Genomic DNA, 17,516 nt, shown 5'->3' with positions numbered 1-17,516 from the left:
TCCAAAAGGAATAGAGAAAAGAGAACAAAGACTACAGGGCAGGGCAGGACAAAAACTGGCTTCAGAAAGGGGACCCTCTAGGGGCTCAGACCATTGCCCCAACCTTCCTTGTGATAGCCTTTGCTACCTAGAATCTCCAGACTAATCTCACAGAGGCACTTACACAGCTGGGGGAGGGGGTAGTTGCCACCCTCAGTGGCATGTGTGATTATGCAAAATCAGGTCTTAGAAGTGCAGAGATGGCTTCCTAGGTAAGGACACTAAAGCAGAGCCCCAGCAGATGAGTCACCAAGGCTCTGCTCACACAAAGAACTGTATTGAAGGACGCTGGAGTAGACATTGGTCTTTGTGGGTTCTGTTACCTAGCCCTTGGAATTAAGTCTTCTTCTAGGGAAGAGTAATTGTCTTAAAAGCATATGCCTTTCATGGAATGTTCTGGGAAGGCAGCGTCCCATAATGCTGATGGATCACCTCATGACAGACGCAGCTCTAATGAATAGTTGGAGGACTTTGCCAGAGTCAGCAGACAGGGAGGATAAATGGCCACTCTGCTGTGACAGATAACAAATGGTGCTATTTCTGTAAATTAATATACCCGATTAACAGTGGTGTGTCTTTCTGTAGGGAACAGGCTTCCTAGACATCGACCACAATCCATTTTCTGTATTTACAAGAGCTTCCAGAAGAGCTCCTGTTTACAAGCTTTGTGGGGCTAATATTAGCAACTCAATATTACATTTTATGAGTCACATTTTGATTTCCAAATATTAAGAATTAAAAATCAGAAGTATTGAAGCTTAGTCTGCAAGAATCCTTAGTGACAGGTCATTCTGTGCATGGGTGGGTCTCATTCATCTGGTGGTGTGGTCACCTTCCTTTCTGTGAGGAAAACACCAGCTCATCCTCAGCTTGGGTTGATTCTGACATGATTTATGCTTCTCAAGCTCCTTGTACATGTCCTGGTGGGTGTTACAAAGTGGTGGGGTAGGGAGTGGGGAAATGGAGGTTCAATGTAGAAAAGAGCATGGACTGAAAGGCTCTAAAACAGAACACATGGCCTCAGCAGTCCAGTTTCTGCTCACTGTGTACCAACCTACACCAGGAGCCGTTACACCTTAGTTCCTTACTCGCCTCACTACACCACACAGCAGGTGCGTTTACAGAGACTAGGCTGAGGTCAAGTGCCATGAAGCGATAATCTCAGTTAAAGGCCAGCAAGCATCAGAGTGAGAGCCTCTCTGTGTCCCCCAGCCTCACAGTAGAGATGCCATCTGGCAGAGTACTCTCTAAGTCAGCTCTGGAGACCTGGGCGAGATTGCTCTGACTGGTTGTTACCACATACAGGTTTGTGATAGACTGCAGCTGGGCTACAGAGTGATGGAGAATGAGCTGCTTTTCAGGAGTAGGGCTGTTACCGGGTCAAGGAAATGTCAGTGCTGTGCATGTCTAGGGGTTCTGTGTTTTTCTAGAGACCTGATGAGGACTCTAGATGATGTTAGCCTTGGCCCCATCCCACTGTTTTCAATCTCCCACTGAGGACTCAGCTCTGACCTGAACCATCATGAAGGCATGATGGAAGAGACAACTTTCTGCTTCCTTCCTCAGGGTGAGCACCTTGGCAGAGGCACAAGAACACATATCTATTCTGGGACCCTGCTGGATTACAAGGACGATGAAGGAATTGCTGAAGAAAAGAAGATAAAAGTGATTCTCAAAGTCCTAGACCCTAGCCACCGGGACATTTCACTGGCAAGTGTACCCCTTCTCTGGAGCTGGGGGAGTGGGATGGCTGGGAAAAGCTCTGGGCTTTTTGGCCACATGGTTCCCAGCCTTGTCTTTGAGAGGTCTTCTTTTCAGTGCTGTCTTAGACAGACTATCTAAGTGAGAGTAGTTAGGGAAGACTGATTGTGAGGAGGAAGCAGCCTCATGTACATGTTCTGTCCTGTCCTGTCCTGTCCTGTCCTATTCTGCCACCCTTTCCTACAACCAAAAGCCCTTGTGTGATTTAGTGGTTCTCTGGAATAAGCATAGTGGTCTCAGAACTCTGAAGGGGTTTCCCAGGCTCCCACATATTTGGCAACATGAAGGCCCAGAGGAGTCAAATGACTTGACCAGGAACTCTCAGACTGTTGGAGAGGACCAACGCTAAGTGTGGAGCAGGAAGTGTGGCTGCCTGATTATTCTAATATAGTGGTAAACCTTATTTTTCATGGCATTTAGATGTTTAGATGAAAGTAAAGTGGGTCTAGTGGCCGTAGGAACATTGGTAGGAATTTCATCCCACCAGCCTTACTCTGCATTGTTGGATTTTCTAAATAAATCCCACATCTTAGTTAGAGTGGCCCAGAGGTCAAGAGACAGCCAAGAGAGCAGTATTCAAGTCTGAGAGGTGACAGTCCCCCTTTTTCTGGGATCCACTGATAGGTGTTGCCTTAGCAGTTTAGGTATGAACCTACACATCCCTCTCTTCTTTCCCCACAGGCCTTCTTTGAGGCAGCCAGCATGATGAGACAGGTTTCCCACAAACACATCGTGTACCTCTACGGCGTCTGTGTCCGAGATGTGGAAAGTAAGTTTGTTCTTCCTTGAAGAGGACAGCTGGCCCTTGCTGGGGTGGTGGGTGGGTACTATGAAGACTTCTTGGGTCTTCTGTCTATAGGAGAAATCAAGGTCATTTGTGAAGGTCATTGGTGGCCCTGATTCAGTTACACTCGTTTCTTTAACATTTCTTTCTTGCCACTCAGGACCCAAGTGTGTAGACTTGAGGCAGTCTAGTGAGGAATGGCAGGGCTTGAGGAAGGTGTTGACGGGAATCCTGAGCTGGGGCTGGCCTGCTAAAGAGACTCTGCTCTGAATCCTTATAGGAATGTCCAGGAAAAGGAGGTTTATAAATTTTTAAACCCAAGCTCTTTGCTCCCTAAACTCTGTAGTGCTGGCTACTCCTGTGTTCACATGGGAGACTTGTTGGAGGGAAGTTCTGTCCTATGGGCAGTCTATACTTTGAGCTGCAGTGTATGGTGCTGGAAAGTAGCACTGGTGATGGTCACTGTTCTGAGCCTTTGTCCTATGTACTGGGCACTTAGCCAAGTACTTCTATGCCTTGTTTAGCAGATCATCCTTGTCCCAGGTCCCTGCGAAAGGTAAGTATTGCTGTTTGTACATATACAGATGCAGGCTGAGGCTCAGGAGACGTTGTCCCCTGCTGGAGGTCATCTAGACTAGAAGTGGAAGAACCTGGGGTTAGGCCAGTTTCTGAGCTGTGTCTTTTAAGGGTGAGAGAGAATTCCCTCTAGACAGACGGTAAGTTCAGAGGTGGTTGTTTCTATGTCTGCAGATATCATGGTGGAAGAGTTTGTGGAGGGGGGGCCATTGGATCTCTTCATGCACCGGAAAAGTGATGCACTTACTACCCCTTGGAAGTTTAAAGTTGCCAAACAGCTGGCCAGCGCCCTGAGTTACTTGGTAAGAATGTTTTTGTGTTGATACTCATCAGGGCCTAGAGTGTTCTCTTGGGGTTGGGGTGAGTGGGTATGGGTATGGGAAGGGGGTGTGCGTGAGGGGTGTGGTAAGCAGGTAGAAGGGGGTTGTACCAGGTTCCAGGTGCAGAAGGAAAGAGTTCCGTGTACCCGGGTGCTTCAGACAAACATTAACTGGACACCATTCTGTGGACTTTCCTATGATGCTTGCCTAGAGGAAAATGCCATCATGTTGGGGTGACTGTGTTGTACAGCAGGAGGAGGAACAGGATTGCTTTAGTTTGCTTTTCAGACTCTGGAAACTCGAGCAGGGAAGGGGTTTAGTTGGCCTGCAGCTCTAAGGGAAGCCAAAGCAGAGATGGAAACACACTACAGAGGACAGCTGCCTACTGGCTTGCTCCCTTGGGGTTGCGGCTTTTTCTAATACTTGGCTCGTGTTGGTACACAGTGGCACCATCAATCAGCAATTAAGGAAATGCCCCCACGGACATGCCCACAGGCCAGCCTGGTGGAAGCAGTCCTCAGGCGATGTTCTCCCCTGCTGTGACAATCACGATAAGCTATTATAGAGTACACTGAGTGACTACGGGAGCTCTCTGGGTCCATTAGAACTGACATTGTAGGCACATACCATGCACCAAGCTTTACACATCCCCATGTGGAAAAAGTCTGTGAGGCATGCTCTGCTATTATCTCTATTTTGTTGACCAAGGGACATTACAGGAGCTCTCTCAAACAGAACTCATGAGTGGACCAGGCTGTGGGGTCTGCTGTGACTAGAGTAGAGAGAACTGATCTGTGAAGCCAGGGCTGTGGGCAGAGAAGACAAGGCTGCCTTACCACATAGACTCTTTTTATTCTACAGGAAGATAAAGACCTCGTTCATGGAAATGTGTGCACTAAAAACCTCCTCCTGGCCCGTGAGGGCATTGACAGTGACATTGGCCCGTTCATCAAGCTTAGTGACCCTGGCATCCCAGTCTCTGTGCTGACCAGGCAAGGTGTGTGTCTTGCCCCCACTTTCCATCCCCCAGTCATCTGCACTGCCTCCTTATCCACCGGACAGTGAAATGCTGCACTGTGCTGGGCCTCCCTTTAGAAAGGGAGCCAGCAGACAGGTACACAGTGGGAGGGACAGGTACCGAGGGAGGACAGAACCCAGCAGCCCAGTCAGTCTTTTCTAGTCCTTGTGGTAAAGGGGCTGTGTTCAATGGTGCCAGCATAGCACAGCGTCCATGTGAAATGGTCAGATTGGTTCTGGGGAAGAAGCCAGATGTGCTGGATCTTCCACTGCTATGTTCTGGAGCTCTGCTGTGCTTGGGCAGTTTGGAAGGCAACACTTTACCTTTAATCAAGAGACTGCTGAGCTCGGCACCCTTCAAGTGGACTAAGTTATTCCAAGAAGGAACAGCAGCCCCAGGAGCCAAGACCTGAAGCTGGTGCTGCCCAGCCTGTGCTCAGCTGCAGGACTTGTCTATTAAAACCTCTGCTACCTTCCGCATTGAGATTTAGTCAGCTTAGCACAGTGGATTCTACAAAGTCATGGAGTAAGAGAGTAGAAACTGTGAAGAGAAATAAGGCCCGAAATGGCCCTAAATAGCCACTAAATAGTCCTAAATAGCAGGGATCATTGTTCTTAGAGCCTGATTTGTGGGTATCACGTGACAGTCATTCAGTAGTCCTTGGGCAGACATCCCTGTCAAGGGTCTTGTCCTTGGTGAGTCATTGATGACTCTAATAAAAGCTGAGAGGCCTGGAATCCAGTGATGCCCATAATAAAGAGTGGATTTGGGGGAGAGACCTATTCAGGAAGTTGTTTGTGCTTTGTGTGGCTGTTGTAAGGTCTCTGAGCACTATGGCTGGGCACTGGTGCATATGCTGTGCAGAAGGGCAGAGTAAGAGGTTTGGGAAGGTTGGGTGGGCTTGAGTCCAGTGCTAGGCTCAGGAGCCACACTGCTGCTCCACTTTCCTTGACGGCTAGGAGGCTGCTCTGTGGAGGCCACTGCATTAGTCAAGGACATTTCCAGGGGACATGGCAGAAGTATCTTTGAGATTGCTGGCTCTGGCCTTGGTTAGAAGCCAGAAAAAGAAGCTTCAGAGGTTATCAGAAGAAAGAGATCTTTTTGCTGTTTTCTTTTTATTTTAATTTTTAATATGTTCTGTCATCTTGAAAAGAAGGAAATGCACTTAAAATTAACATCAGCACTGTGGAGCCATAGAGGACATGTGTGTGCAGCCACCTACCTCTGCATGCCAGACGTCCTCCTTTCTCCTTCCCTAGCCTTTGTTCAGGCACCTGCTCTCCCATGGTGGCTCTATCCTGTGGTGTTAGACACCAGATGGCCCTTTATGGGAAGCTTGTGGGAAGCTTTGTGCTGGCCCTGATCAGAACACCTAAGTTGCTGTCTGATGGGCTCACCACAGGACTTCTGTAGCCAGGAATTATGCAGGCTGCAGGCACACCCTTCCAGCTGCGGTGGCTGTGTTTTGCATATTAGATGGTCCCAGGAGCTGATCTGTAGGTAGGTCTGTTGTCTTTCTCCAGAGTGCATAGAGCGAATTCCCTGGATCGCTCCTGAGTGTGTTGAAGACTCCAAGAACCTGAGTGTGGCTGCTGACAAGTGGAGCTTTGGAACCACACTCTGGGAAATCTGCTACAATGGCGAGATCCCACTCAAGGACAAGACCCTCATTGAGGTGAGCAGTTGTTTCCAGAGTGAGGTGGGTAAGATCTCAGATGCTCATGGGCCTTGTACAGTGGAAAGAAGCAGACATGAATCCCCTACACCCGCACCCCCCCCCACGTCCCCAGACCTGTAACCTGAGGTTACAAATGTAAGTAACCTTCTTCAGCCTCAGCTCCATCATCTATAAAAAGAACTCTTTTGTTGAGTTCTTAGGAAGATAGAGAGGCATTGAATGGCTGGAGTTTTATAGGTTTTAGATGATGTGGAGCTCTTGGTGTGTACTGTCCTAGACAGGATTGGCCCTTGGGCCTTACGGTCGCAGGGGAGGTAGTGCCACGCAGGTGATGAACCTGCTTACAGTGCCTTTGATGTCCAGCTCCAGCACGGACATGAAAGACGGGACTCCAGCTAGTTCTTAAAAGCGATATTATTTCTGACTTTAAAATAATAAAAGATCATAACTGCACCATTCCTGACTGCTATTACTTTGACATGGTGTACACATAGTTTTTAAATTTAATGCTGTGTGAGCACTTCCTCGTGGGAACTTAATGAGTTAATTGTCTTGTCAGCTCTGACTTCCTTAGCTCACCTTACTTTTGGTATTTACACTGTCTGCTCTGTCCGACTGTGCAGGAAATACCTTTGTAGGGTAAGCATGGCTTGCGTGATTTATTTCTGAGCAGTGTGGTAATTGGAACTAGTGGGTGAGTGTGAGGGATCCGGAGGGCTGATGCTTGTTGCCACACAATTTCAGAGAAGCTGCTGGGTTTCCCTAGAACACAGCATCTTGGAAGTGGGAGGTGCTACCCTATCTCCTTAAATTTGGGATATGTCACTATCAGGACTGTGGTTTCTTCATGCTGGGAAATGGCCACTGAAACCCCACATTGAGGAAATTTGCCTTTTGGCAGAGATGTTAGGGATTGAAGTGGGGATTGGCAGTTGTTTCTGTGGAGGGCAAGGTCTGAGGGTGGGTATTTGGTCTCTTTTACAGAAAGAGAGGTTTTATGAAAGCCGCTGCAGGCCAGTGACACCATCTTGCAAGGAGCTAGCTGACCTCATGACTCGCTGCATGAACTATGATCCCAACCAGAGACCTTTCTTCCGAGCCATCATGAGGGACATTAACAAGCTGGAGGAGCAGAGTGAGTCTTGACCAGGATCAGTCCCGACCTCTGAGATTGCTGGGGCAGGGAGAGTGGCAGTCCTGGTTACTGCTTGGAGACTAATCTGTTTCCTTGTCTCTTCACTTAGATCCAGACATTGTTTCAGAAAAGCAGCCAATAACAGAGGTGGATCCCACTCATTTTGAAAAGCGTTTCCTAAAGAGGATTCGTGACTTGGGAGAGGCAAGTTTTACTTGGACTCTGGCCTTCTGTTCGTATTACTTTTCTGCATGGAAAGCTGTAGTGTTCCCCTTTGTCCTTCATCAGGGTTTTTAAAAGAAGCACCTTAATGTACTTTGTTGGAGACATTTGACCATGGCAAGTTATGTGCTCTTGCACATACCCAGGACCCAGGACAGCTTGCTCAAGAACCCTGACTTTTCTCTGTAGTGTAGGAGAGGGCCAAGTAGTTTAAATAGGAGAATCTCTAACTCTGACTCTTCCAAGATTATACTGTCACTCCTTAAATGAGGAGTGCCAAGATATGAGTCACAGATTTTCCTTTGAGTAATGGCTAGTGTGAGCATGGCAGTTCCTTGGTTTCTTATAGACAGACCCTTAGTAGTTCACTTAACATCGTGACTGTCCTGGGTTAGCAGCATCTGTACTGGACATTTTCACACTTGTGGCCCTCCATCCTCATACTGTTGAGTGGCATATTTGGGATGTGAAGATCCCCTGTGCAAATGCTTTTTTCAGCCCCACTAGCCCTGTCCTATGGCATGGACCTGTGATTGAAAGAATATCTTAGTTGTCCTCTGGATGCAGAGGTAGCCTAGTTGCTTGTGGAGTACAGTGTCTTGAGAACTGGGATTGATAGTGGCCGCTTTCTTAGTCTTTGCTCAGTCGCAGAGGTCAGTGAGTCAAGTGAAGATGAGCTGAGCTAAGGAGAATCAGGAGAGAAGTTGCACCTATTGAGGTCAGACTGAGGTGATTCTTGTGGCCTGGAGAGACATGGCTTGAGAGATATTTCCTCAGTGCATCTCACCCATCTGGGCCTCTCTGCGAGCATGGACGTGTTCCTTCCAGGGTCACTTTGGGAAGGTTGAGCTCTGCAGATATGATCCTGAGGGAGACAACACAGGGGAACAGGTAGCTGTCAAGTCCCTGAAGCCTGAGAGTGGAGGTAACCACATAGCTGATCTGAAGAAGGAGATAGAGATCTTACGGAACCTCTACCACGAGAACATTGTGAAGTATAAAGGAATCTGCATGGAAGACGGTATGTTGTGCACACTGGACAGTGGGATAAAGGCCCAGTGGCTCTCTGGGTCCTCAGGGCATTAGCTGGCAGGCAGTGCACACTGGACAGTGGGATAAAGGCCCAGTGGCTCTCTGGGTCCTCAGGGCATTAGCTGGCAGGCAGTGCACAGTGGACAGTGGGATAAAGGCCCAGTGGCTCTCTGGGTCCTCAGGGCATTAGCTGGCAGGCAGTCCCCAGCTTTACCTTTACCAGCTCCTGTGGGCTGTCAGGCTTTCAGGTCTCACACCAACTGCAGACCTCATGGGAGGCTTCCTAGACTCTCTCCCAGCTACAGGATGTGAACTTTGTCTTTCAAACCCATGCAAAATGCTGGGAACCATCCCAGATAGCCGCACTGATGCTATAAGGAAGTTAAACGTACTCACCCCTTTCCTATTCTGATCTAGTACTACTTAGGGCAGTTTGCTCTGTCCTTATTGACGCCAAGGAGACAACATAAAATACTAAATAGTAGTATTTACTAATACTGTAACATATCTGCAAGGTGGCCTACTACTCGTGCGTGTGCCTTAAAACTGGTAGTAAAAGGGTGTGGGCTATGATTTTTACAACTGATCGCTTGTCTAGTGATGCACAGAGCACTAGGGCTGCATTACCTAGATGAGACAGGACCTGGGGCTATGACTCCTGTTTGCTGCTGAGTGTCTGTGCCTCTGCAGGTGGGCTCTTCCCCATGCTTCAGGGGCTAAACTGACAAGCCCCACCCCCAGGCCCTTTCTGCCAAGCCCCAAGCTCCTTCCTCCTTGCAACCTCATCTGATGCCAGTTTCTCCTAAATAGGAGGGAATGGTATCAAGCTCATCATGGAGTTTCTGCCTTCGGGAAGCCTAAAGGAATATCTGCCAAAGAATAAGAACAAAATCAACCTCAAACAGCAGCTAAAATATGCCATCCAGATTTGTAAGGTAAAAACACACCAACAGGAAAAGCAGGCATTTTGTACTGGGTAAATGGTCAGTCATTAGACCTCAGTGGGGCACTCTAAGTGAACTGTTTTTAATTCTGCACCATTCGCATGAAACATGAGCCTCCACTCTGCAGGTGCGTGGGCTTGTTAAGTCAACAGCTTTACTTCGACTTCTGTAGTGTTTACCCTTGTAACAAAATTGTTAGTGATCTGGGAATGAAATGCCTTCTTTCTAATTGTGCAGTGGAAGATAAAAACACAAGCTGAAGGGACTTCAGTGGGTGGGACCCACTGCTCTCCTAGGGATGGCCTGTTTGAGTCTTTATAGTATGTCTCCCTTTGCAATGGGCCTGAGCCACACTTTCCTCCTAGGGGATGGACTATCTGGGCTCTCGGCAATATGTTCACCGGGACTTAGCAGCAAGAAATGTCCTTGTTGAGAGTGAACACCAAGTGAAGATCGGAGACTTTGGTTTAACCAAAGCAATTGAGACCGATAAGGAGTACTACACAGTCAAGGATGACCGGGACAGCCCAGTGTTTTGGTATGTAAACCATCTCATCAGTGCTTTGACGCTTAGCTTTGTCTTGAAGGCCCTTGAAGCTGTGCTTGGGTGCCTCTCAGCTGCTCTGCTGACAGTTGAGATTTAGCACCAGCTTTTGAAGATGGGAGAGCTCTGGCCATCATCAGTTCGGCCTCTGTAGTCTCATGTGAGCAGGCAGCATCCGCCACAGTTCTCAGAGCTGTGAGCAGGTGGAAGAGGCTGGCTCTTAATGCATCCATGTAGAAGGCCTGGAGCAATGACAGGGCCACAGGGTGCGCATTGGCCAATCATGGAGAACCTGCAAGAGGGATACGTGGCTAGGTGTTACCTAGTTAGAGAGCCACACGCTGACCACCACCATCTTTCAACCTGGAACACTTTCCTGAGGAAGGCTGCCTGTTGACCCTGATGCTTCTCATGCAGACACAGAGCCCTCCACCTGCAAAGCATATCCGTACTCTTCCTTTCTCATTTAAAAACGAAGTGTTTAGGCTGGGAGAATGGAGAAGGGAGGGGAAGGCACCGAGAGAACATGGAGGCGGACGTTAAGATTCCACGCTGTACCTTCACAGGTTGTTATGAATGTTCTTTTTTTTTTCTTTTTTTCGGAGCTGGGGACCGAACCCAGGACCTTGCCCTTGCTAGGCAAGCGCTCACCACTGAGCTAAATCCCCACCCCTGTTATGAATGTTCTTAAGGGATGGATGTGTACAGGGCTCTGTATGTTTCGGTGGGCAATTATATCTCATCAATTGGATCAGAAAAAAAAAAAACGAAGTGTTTTTGAGGCTCATGATTGTGCAAGTGAATCCTGAATTATGGGTGAGATAGCCACTTGGTGGAGCAGTGGTGCAGGCTTCAGACCTGGGTTTTTAAAAGGCCCTGTGTGATTGGGTAAAAGCTGAAAGAAAAGGGGAGTGGCTGGAACTGTGCTGTTCTGCTGACAGAAATCAGAGAGGATCTGAAACCAAGTGAGTCTCACTGGGCAGCTTTGTAGTGGGTGGCTGAGTCAGAGCCAGGACTTGACCAGAGTTGAAGGATACAAGTTTGTACTGAAGGTCACCATGCAGGGGAACAAGAAAGGAACAAGGGAATCTGGGTCGGCCGCTTCAGTAGTCCAGGTAGGACAGGTTAAAACAGTAGCGAGTGGATTTGTCTGAGGAATAATCAGGAAACCAGTTCTGCGATGCCTTGACCCCTGCTATGGGCATCTGGGCGTCATTCACCAAAACGCTGATGCCAGGGAGGACGCTGACTCTTAGCTTACAGGGACATAACATGGGGCTCATCTGCAGGTGAATGTTCCCTCCCTAAAAGGATGTCCCTGGGACATCAGGAACACAAATCTCATTTGAGGGCAAGTGACATGCTGCTCTGAGCTGCTGGGCTGCTGCTTCATATGCAAGCTATGCACTGTGGCAGTATGAACAGACTGGCAGGCCACATTTCCCTCAGAAGCACATGTGTGACACATTCTGAAGAACAGAGAAGTGGCTTTCCTGAGGTGCTCTAATTTTTTGGAGGAAATAAAGGCTCACTCCTTGTTTTCCTTTCAGGTACGCTCCGGAGTGTTTAATCCAGTGTAAATTTTATATCGCCTCTGATGTCTGGTCTTTTGGAGTGACACTGCACGAGTTGCTCACGTACTGTGACTCAGATTTTAGTCCCATGGCCGTAAGTGTTAACTGCTACCTCTTAAATGGAATCTGGTCAGTGTGCCATGTGGAGAGGGTTACAGCGTGCTACTTGGCACGGTCTGGCAAAGTTTGCCTTCACAAGTGAAGAATTCAATAAGATGACCCAGGTTTTTATGGTGAGGGTCATCTCAAGAGAGGATGATGAGCTTTGACCATTGGGTAGGGGTTTCCATATGACTGAAAGCTGTGGTTGGTCCCCTCAGATGTTGATTTTATGGATCAGTCCTCGAGAGTGCAAATAAGGGTTTTAGATTTTCACTTGCAGTTATGAAAGAAAAAGGCTTTGTTGCTTTAAGTTCTACTTACACGTGGAAGCTTCACCTTAACTTTGTTTTTGGTTTTATTTTACATAGTTGTTCCTGAAAATGATAGGCCCAACTCATGGCCAGATGACAGTAACACGGCTTGTGAATACTCTGAAAGAAGGAAAGCGCCTGTCCTGTCCACCCAACTGTCCCGATGAGGTAGCTGTGTCCCCTTCCTGGGAAGGAAACTTCCTTTCTAATGTTTTTATAGCCTGACTTAGCCCGCAGGGGAGGGGAGGGAAGAAAGAGGACAGAAGACCCTGCACTGGCTAGAGTTGGCCCCTGGTGAAGAGTATGTGAAATGCTTTCAGAGGACCTAGGCTCCGTTTACAGCATCCACACTGAGAAGACATCCATCCCCCTTGTTGGGGCTGATACTGATGCTCAAGCAAGGCTCCTCTCAGGGAGCTGAGGCCTCCATACCATGCCTGGTTGCCTTCCCAGAAGGGCTCATGCCATTGCTCAGATAAATTTATCCCACTCACTAGCATTTTCAGTGTTCTAGATTCTAAGCTGGATCAAGCCTTTCAGCACTGGGCTCTTTAGATGTTCAGAATTGTCTGGTCAGAGTGAGCTGCCGTGATGGTGAAGGGGGTAGTGAGCTTGATTAACCTGTGAGTTAAACAAATGTTAATACCATTTATGAACTATTATTTCTGTATTTTAAGTTATTCCTATTAAGGAAAGACAGTTTCCAACTTATTGTTGATAATTCCGTGCTTTTGAAGGTGTGGATGCTTCTGGATGCCAGAGGTTGATGTAGTGTCTCCTTGGTTGGTCTGGTTTTGTTCTTGAAGTTAGCCCTCCTGACTCTGCTAGTCTGGCCAGTTTGCCTTGCAGCTGCTGCACACGTATGTTTGAAATGTGTGTCATGGCTCTGAACTTCAGTTACTCTTGTGGGGCAAGTACTTCATCCACACAGCCAGCTTTGCGGCCTCTCATGTTTTAGAATCTCACAAATCTGACATTATTCATACTGTTCTTTTATTTTTCATAGGTTTATCAGCTTATGAGAAAATGCTGGGAATTCCAACCATCTAATCGGACAACCTTTCAGAACCTTATTGAAGGATTTGAAGCACTTTTAAAATAAGAAGCATGAACATTTAAATTCCCATTTATCAAGTCCTTCTCTCCCAAGCCATTTAAAAACGTTTTTTAAGTGAAAAAGTTTGTATTTTGCCTCTAAAGTTGATCAACAAATACTCGAGTTACATATATACATGTATATGTCACATGGTCACTCAGTGTGTGAAACTTTCTCTTTAAAGTTGTAACATCTTAAATTTAGTGATGAATAACGACCACCAAAATACTAGAATGTGCCGAAGCCACTCGTTTTGGAACAGTTGGAACTATCAGTTGTGTAGCAAAGGACGTCTGGCACCGTGCTGCTGGGATGTGATCTTAGAGAAAAAGTGTGGACTTGGCTGAAACTCTCTCTTGCCCTGAAATCTCAATGTCTATACAGTGATAGTACAAGCAGATGCCACTTAGTATACTATTGTTTCTAGTAAAGAAAGTCTATCCCTGCTCCCTAGTAGGACCGCAGTTTTAAGCTGTGCGTGCAGTGGCACAGCTGCTGTTCTCTTGGCTAAGCACTGGTTCCCACTGTGGGACAGACCTGTGCGGCAGGAGGAGCCTGGCACATACACTCTGCATGCTACTTCACGAGAACCAGACCGCGACTGTGTTCTCATGCACAGCCTGCCTTCCAGCAGACAGATTCCTCTGGATGCTGTCACTTCTGCCGTTGAGAATATTAGTGCTTACTCCTTCCTAACGATCCCCTGGGGGCAAGCTGCCAACAGTTTTGCAAACAGGAGATATCACCACCCTATACTGCAAAACTACAAAAAGGAAGACCCAGCTCGGCCCACCGGACTGAAGTTCAGAGTTTGCTAGGTAGTTCTCAGTTTACTTGGAGGTAGCTAGGTAGTCAACAATGTTCAGTTCAGGATTCAATGCGAACCACAAAGTTATTCATGACCAGGAGTCTGGCAAACTTATTAATAATGCTGTTTAATACTTGTTTGATATTTTTTTCACCTTTTGAGCCCCACCCCCTAAAGAATTCAGGATCAAGTTAGTACCAACAGTGCTCTTGCGGTTTAAATTTGTTTAGTTGCTGTACATTACCGTAGTCCCTGTTTACTTCAAACCTGTGGCCCGCTCTATATGCACTTTGTTTATTCTTTATACAATAAACGTACTAAAGACTTCACATGCATATGCCTTTTAATATTAAGCTTGCATCTTGAGAAGCATTTGAAACCATTAGCTGACACAGAAAAATAACAGCATAGACTTGTGGGGGTTGGTTGTAGTGACCTCGTACTAACACCACTTGACTTCCACTTCTGCCTAATAATAGTGGGCGTGGGCTGGCACGGTGGAGGACCCACACGTAATGCAAAGTGTCTCTTAAGTTCTCTGCACTGCTTCCTCAGGCTGCAGCGAGAGGCGGGGAAGGAGGTACCGGAGGAGGAGACGCCATTAGCTGTCTGCTGGGGCCCTTGCCTAGGACTGTCCTAGTTACATTTTTTTGGCTGTAATTTTTCAATGAAAGCTGATATATGCAATAAATTAGACCAGGTAAAATTCTTTATAAAGCATTATAACATATGTACCAGTTTTAGTCTTTATAATTAATGCTGGAGAGCTATATCAGTCAAAAATGATAAGTCCTCCAAATAAGGTATTTTAATGATCCGATCCTATAAACTAGGATCATTGAGATCCCACACTTTATCAGGTATAGTCTCTTAACAGTGAACAAATAGAAATTTCTAGATGGAAAAAGGTTTCTCACTTGGTATTAATACCAAGATCTTCACCAAAAGTCACATTAATAAAGACAAACGTTCTTTCAGAAGTGAATTGGATTAAATGGCCATTACCTTTCAGCTTAACAACTACCAAAGAATGAGTAATAAACCAGAGTGAGGTAGAGCCTGTTAGCTCAGAACTGCCCCACGCTGTCCACAGCCTCCCTCAGGAACGGCTGTGTGCACTGCTCTGCCGGGGCTCGGCCTTGTCTGCTGACAAGACCTTCATTGCTGTATGCCGTGACACGGCAGAAAAACCTTGGCTCCTCTCCATGCTCATGTCTTGCGTAAGATAAAAGGAATTGGGAGACAGGCTAGCAAATCTTACACATGAAGGAAAAGAGTAAATGTCCCTGCCTTTGCAGGCTCTGTGGTTTTCTCCTGGGGCTACTTAGTTCCGATTGTGATACAAAAGTAACTACATAATGTATAAATGAGCAAGCCTCAATGGGTTCCAAATGACATCTTGGGGACACTGAAATTGCAGTTTCATGTTGTAAGTCGTCCCCTACCCCCGGACATTTCAGGCAGCACAAAGCTAGGTGGCCCTAGTGTGTACTCCACTAACTCTTGTATTATATACAAAAGTTACTTTTCCTGAAATACTCTGTTTTCCACAAAAGGTATATATGGTAGATGCTGCCTCAGAAGTGAAGGATCTGAAGTGACATCACTGCCCCTCTGCCACTGGGTTGGTATGGTGTGGCTTCGTGGAGCTAATGGAGTCTGCAAGATGAGAGTCTACTGTGGCCATTGGGTGGTATGGCCACCCTTGCAGTCTGAGGAAAGGCTGCAGAGGAGACGATTCTTAGTGGGGAGAGGAAGGTGAATGCACATTGGCTTACAAGAAATTCATTCTAAGGCTAAGGAAACGAAACGGTTTCCCGTTTATTGCTTCAGACTTTATATATGATGTCAAAATTGTTCCCAGGCCCGAAACAAGGACTGTTGGAATGCAGATTCTCCAGTGGGCAGAGGAGTCCTTACCACATGGATTAAGACACGTCTAGCGCTAGTGGGAAATGCCCTCGGCCGGTGATGTTTCTTATTGCTAGTTGGGTATTTGGCTGATCTGCCTGCTGCAGTCAGTTCCTCCTGGGAAGTCAGACACCCGTATCAAGGATATGGCTAGTGTGAATGGAGTTAAGGCAGCGAGGAGCAGCAGGCGCTGCAGGGGACCGCAGCGGCGGGCAGGAGACACCAGGCTTAGTACACACGCTTCTTCTTCAAGTAGGTCTCTGTGTAGCTCACTCCCGTGTCCTGAGGGTGCTGGCCAGCGAGTTCTACCGGGCCTCCTTCTGGGGCAGAGATGAGATAGGAGGAGCCTCGCTTCTCATTCCTCAAGGAGGACACCTGTGAGGAAGTCAGTGAAGATGTCCGTGAGAAAAGCATGCTACCCTGAGTTGCTGTGAATGCAGAAACACGGGATACCGAAACTGGAGAAATAGAAAACCACCTTTGCCATGGGGATTAGACTTTCAAGTCTCTACAAGAGTCACCTGTGGAGAGCCTGGTGCGGTTCAGTTGAAGAGCAGCCTTCTGGCACGCAGGAGGCCCTATGCTCCATCCCAGCACCACAGTCCCATTGAGAACCTTTACGAACCACAAGCCAGACCTGTTTCTGATGGAGGAGGCAGGCTAACAAGCAGGCCTGTGTGAGGAAGTATGTTCAGTCTGCCTAGCAACTGGGTGCAGAGAACTTGTTGAGCGGTGTCGGGGAAAATGATGACTATCAAGAGTGATGGGGTCTCAGAACCTGGAGGCCACAAATAATCAGATGTCCAGGCTCCCTTCCTGAGAGTCCAGTCTGGAAGCGGCCACATTAACTGGTACAGCAAGGTGGTTCTGGTACAGCACAGCCTGTGACCTTTCCCTACAAAAGTGTGAGATGCTTGCTGAGGCCGTTATGCAGCCCAGATACGCAATGCGGTCAGCTTGCTAACACCGCTGGAGAGTTCTCACATACGGTGTCTTTTGAGTCCACAATTGTCACTTTTTTTTTTTTTTTTTTTTTTGGTTCTTTTTTTTCGGAGCTGGGGACCGAACCCAGGGCCTTGCGCTTCCAAGGTAAGCGCTCTACCACTGAGCTAAATCCCCAGCCCCTCACAATTGTCACTTTTAAAACCTTAAAAAGACTGCATCATAGGGTCAGCCTTTGTCCCCCCATCATCCTGTCACAAGACGCGAGAGCTCATGGGTTGTTCAGTGGCATAGTAGCCATTGCATTGGTTTCATTCTGAGCATTTTTAAAAAGCCAGAATGACAGAACCCTGAAAACCTGAGCTCCCCTGCTCAACTGGTACTCACTCCTACAACCTTGGTCTAAGGCAGTGGCCCTCAACCCCTGGGTCAGGTATTCTGTATTACAGTTCATATCAGTAGCAAAATCAGTTAGGAATTAGCAACAAAGTTTTATGGTTGTGGATCACCAGAACACGAGGAGCTGTATAAAAGAGTCATAGCATTAAGAAGGGTGAGAACCACTGCCCCAAGGTATTATTCACCGAGGTGAACAACTCTTAAGTATTGGCTTGGAAATCGTGGAGGTGGGGGCAGGGAGGAACACAGGTGAAACTTAGGCTGACACTTGCCAGGGTGTGCAGCTCTTCCCTGGCTGACTCCCACTGCAGAGCCCAGAC

The 17,516-nt window shown here is 47.4% G+C and overlaps 2 protein-coding genes across 7 annotated transcripts in view; one reads left to right on the top strand and one right to left on the bottom strand.

The window, feature by feature from the left end:
* The window catches only part of Jak1 (Janus kinase 1), a 108,266-nt gene extending 93,993 nt beyond the window's left edge, over window positions 1-14,273 (top strand). For 4 of the 5 annotated variants that reach the window (NM_001434540.1, NM_001434542.1, NM_001434543.1 and 1 more), the window contains 13 exon segments: window positions 1,606-1,749; window positions 2,482-2,569; window positions 3,335-3,462; window positions 4,342-4,477; window positions 6,022-6,173; window positions 7,161-7,311; window positions 7,421-7,515; window positions 8,362-8,554; window positions 9,376-9,500; window positions 9,875-10,047; window positions 11,604-11,721; window positions 12,098-12,208; window positions 13,047-14,273. In NM_001434540.1, the coding sequence (NP_001421469.1) occupies window positions 1,606-1,749; window positions 2,482-2,569; window positions 3,335-3,462; window positions 4,342-4,477; window positions 6,022-6,173; window positions 7,161-7,311; window positions 7,421-7,515; window positions 8,362-8,554; window positions 9,376-9,500; window positions 9,875-10,047; window positions 11,604-11,721; window positions 12,098-12,208; window positions 13,047-13,142 (1,710 nt within the window). In that variant the 3' untranslated portion in view covers window positions 13,143-14,273. 5 annotated transcript variants of the gene reach the window in all.
* Raver2 (ribonucleoprotein, PTB-binding 2) overlaps window positions 14,052-17,516 on the bottom strand; it is an 85,513-nt gene continuing 82,048 nt past the window's right edge. For both annotated transcript variants that reach the window (XM_087549820.1, NM_001191867.2), the window contains 1 exon segment: window positions 14,052-16,230. In XM_087549820.1, the coding sequence (XP_087405946.1) occupies window positions 16,084-16,230 (147 nt within the window). In that variant the 3' untranslated portion in view covers window positions 14,052-16,083.

Source organism: Rattus norvegicus, chromosome 5 (assembly GCF_021556685.1).
Source record: "Rattus norvegicus strain SHRSP/BbbUtx chromosome 5, alternate assembly SHRSP_T2T, whole genome shotgun sequence".
Lineage (NCBI taxonomy): Eukaryota > Metazoa > Chordata > Mammalia > Rodentia > Muridae > Rattus > Rattus norvegicus.
The sequence above is the reverse complement of the archived record's forward strand: the minus strand, read 5'-3'. Positions and strand labels throughout refer to the sequence as shown.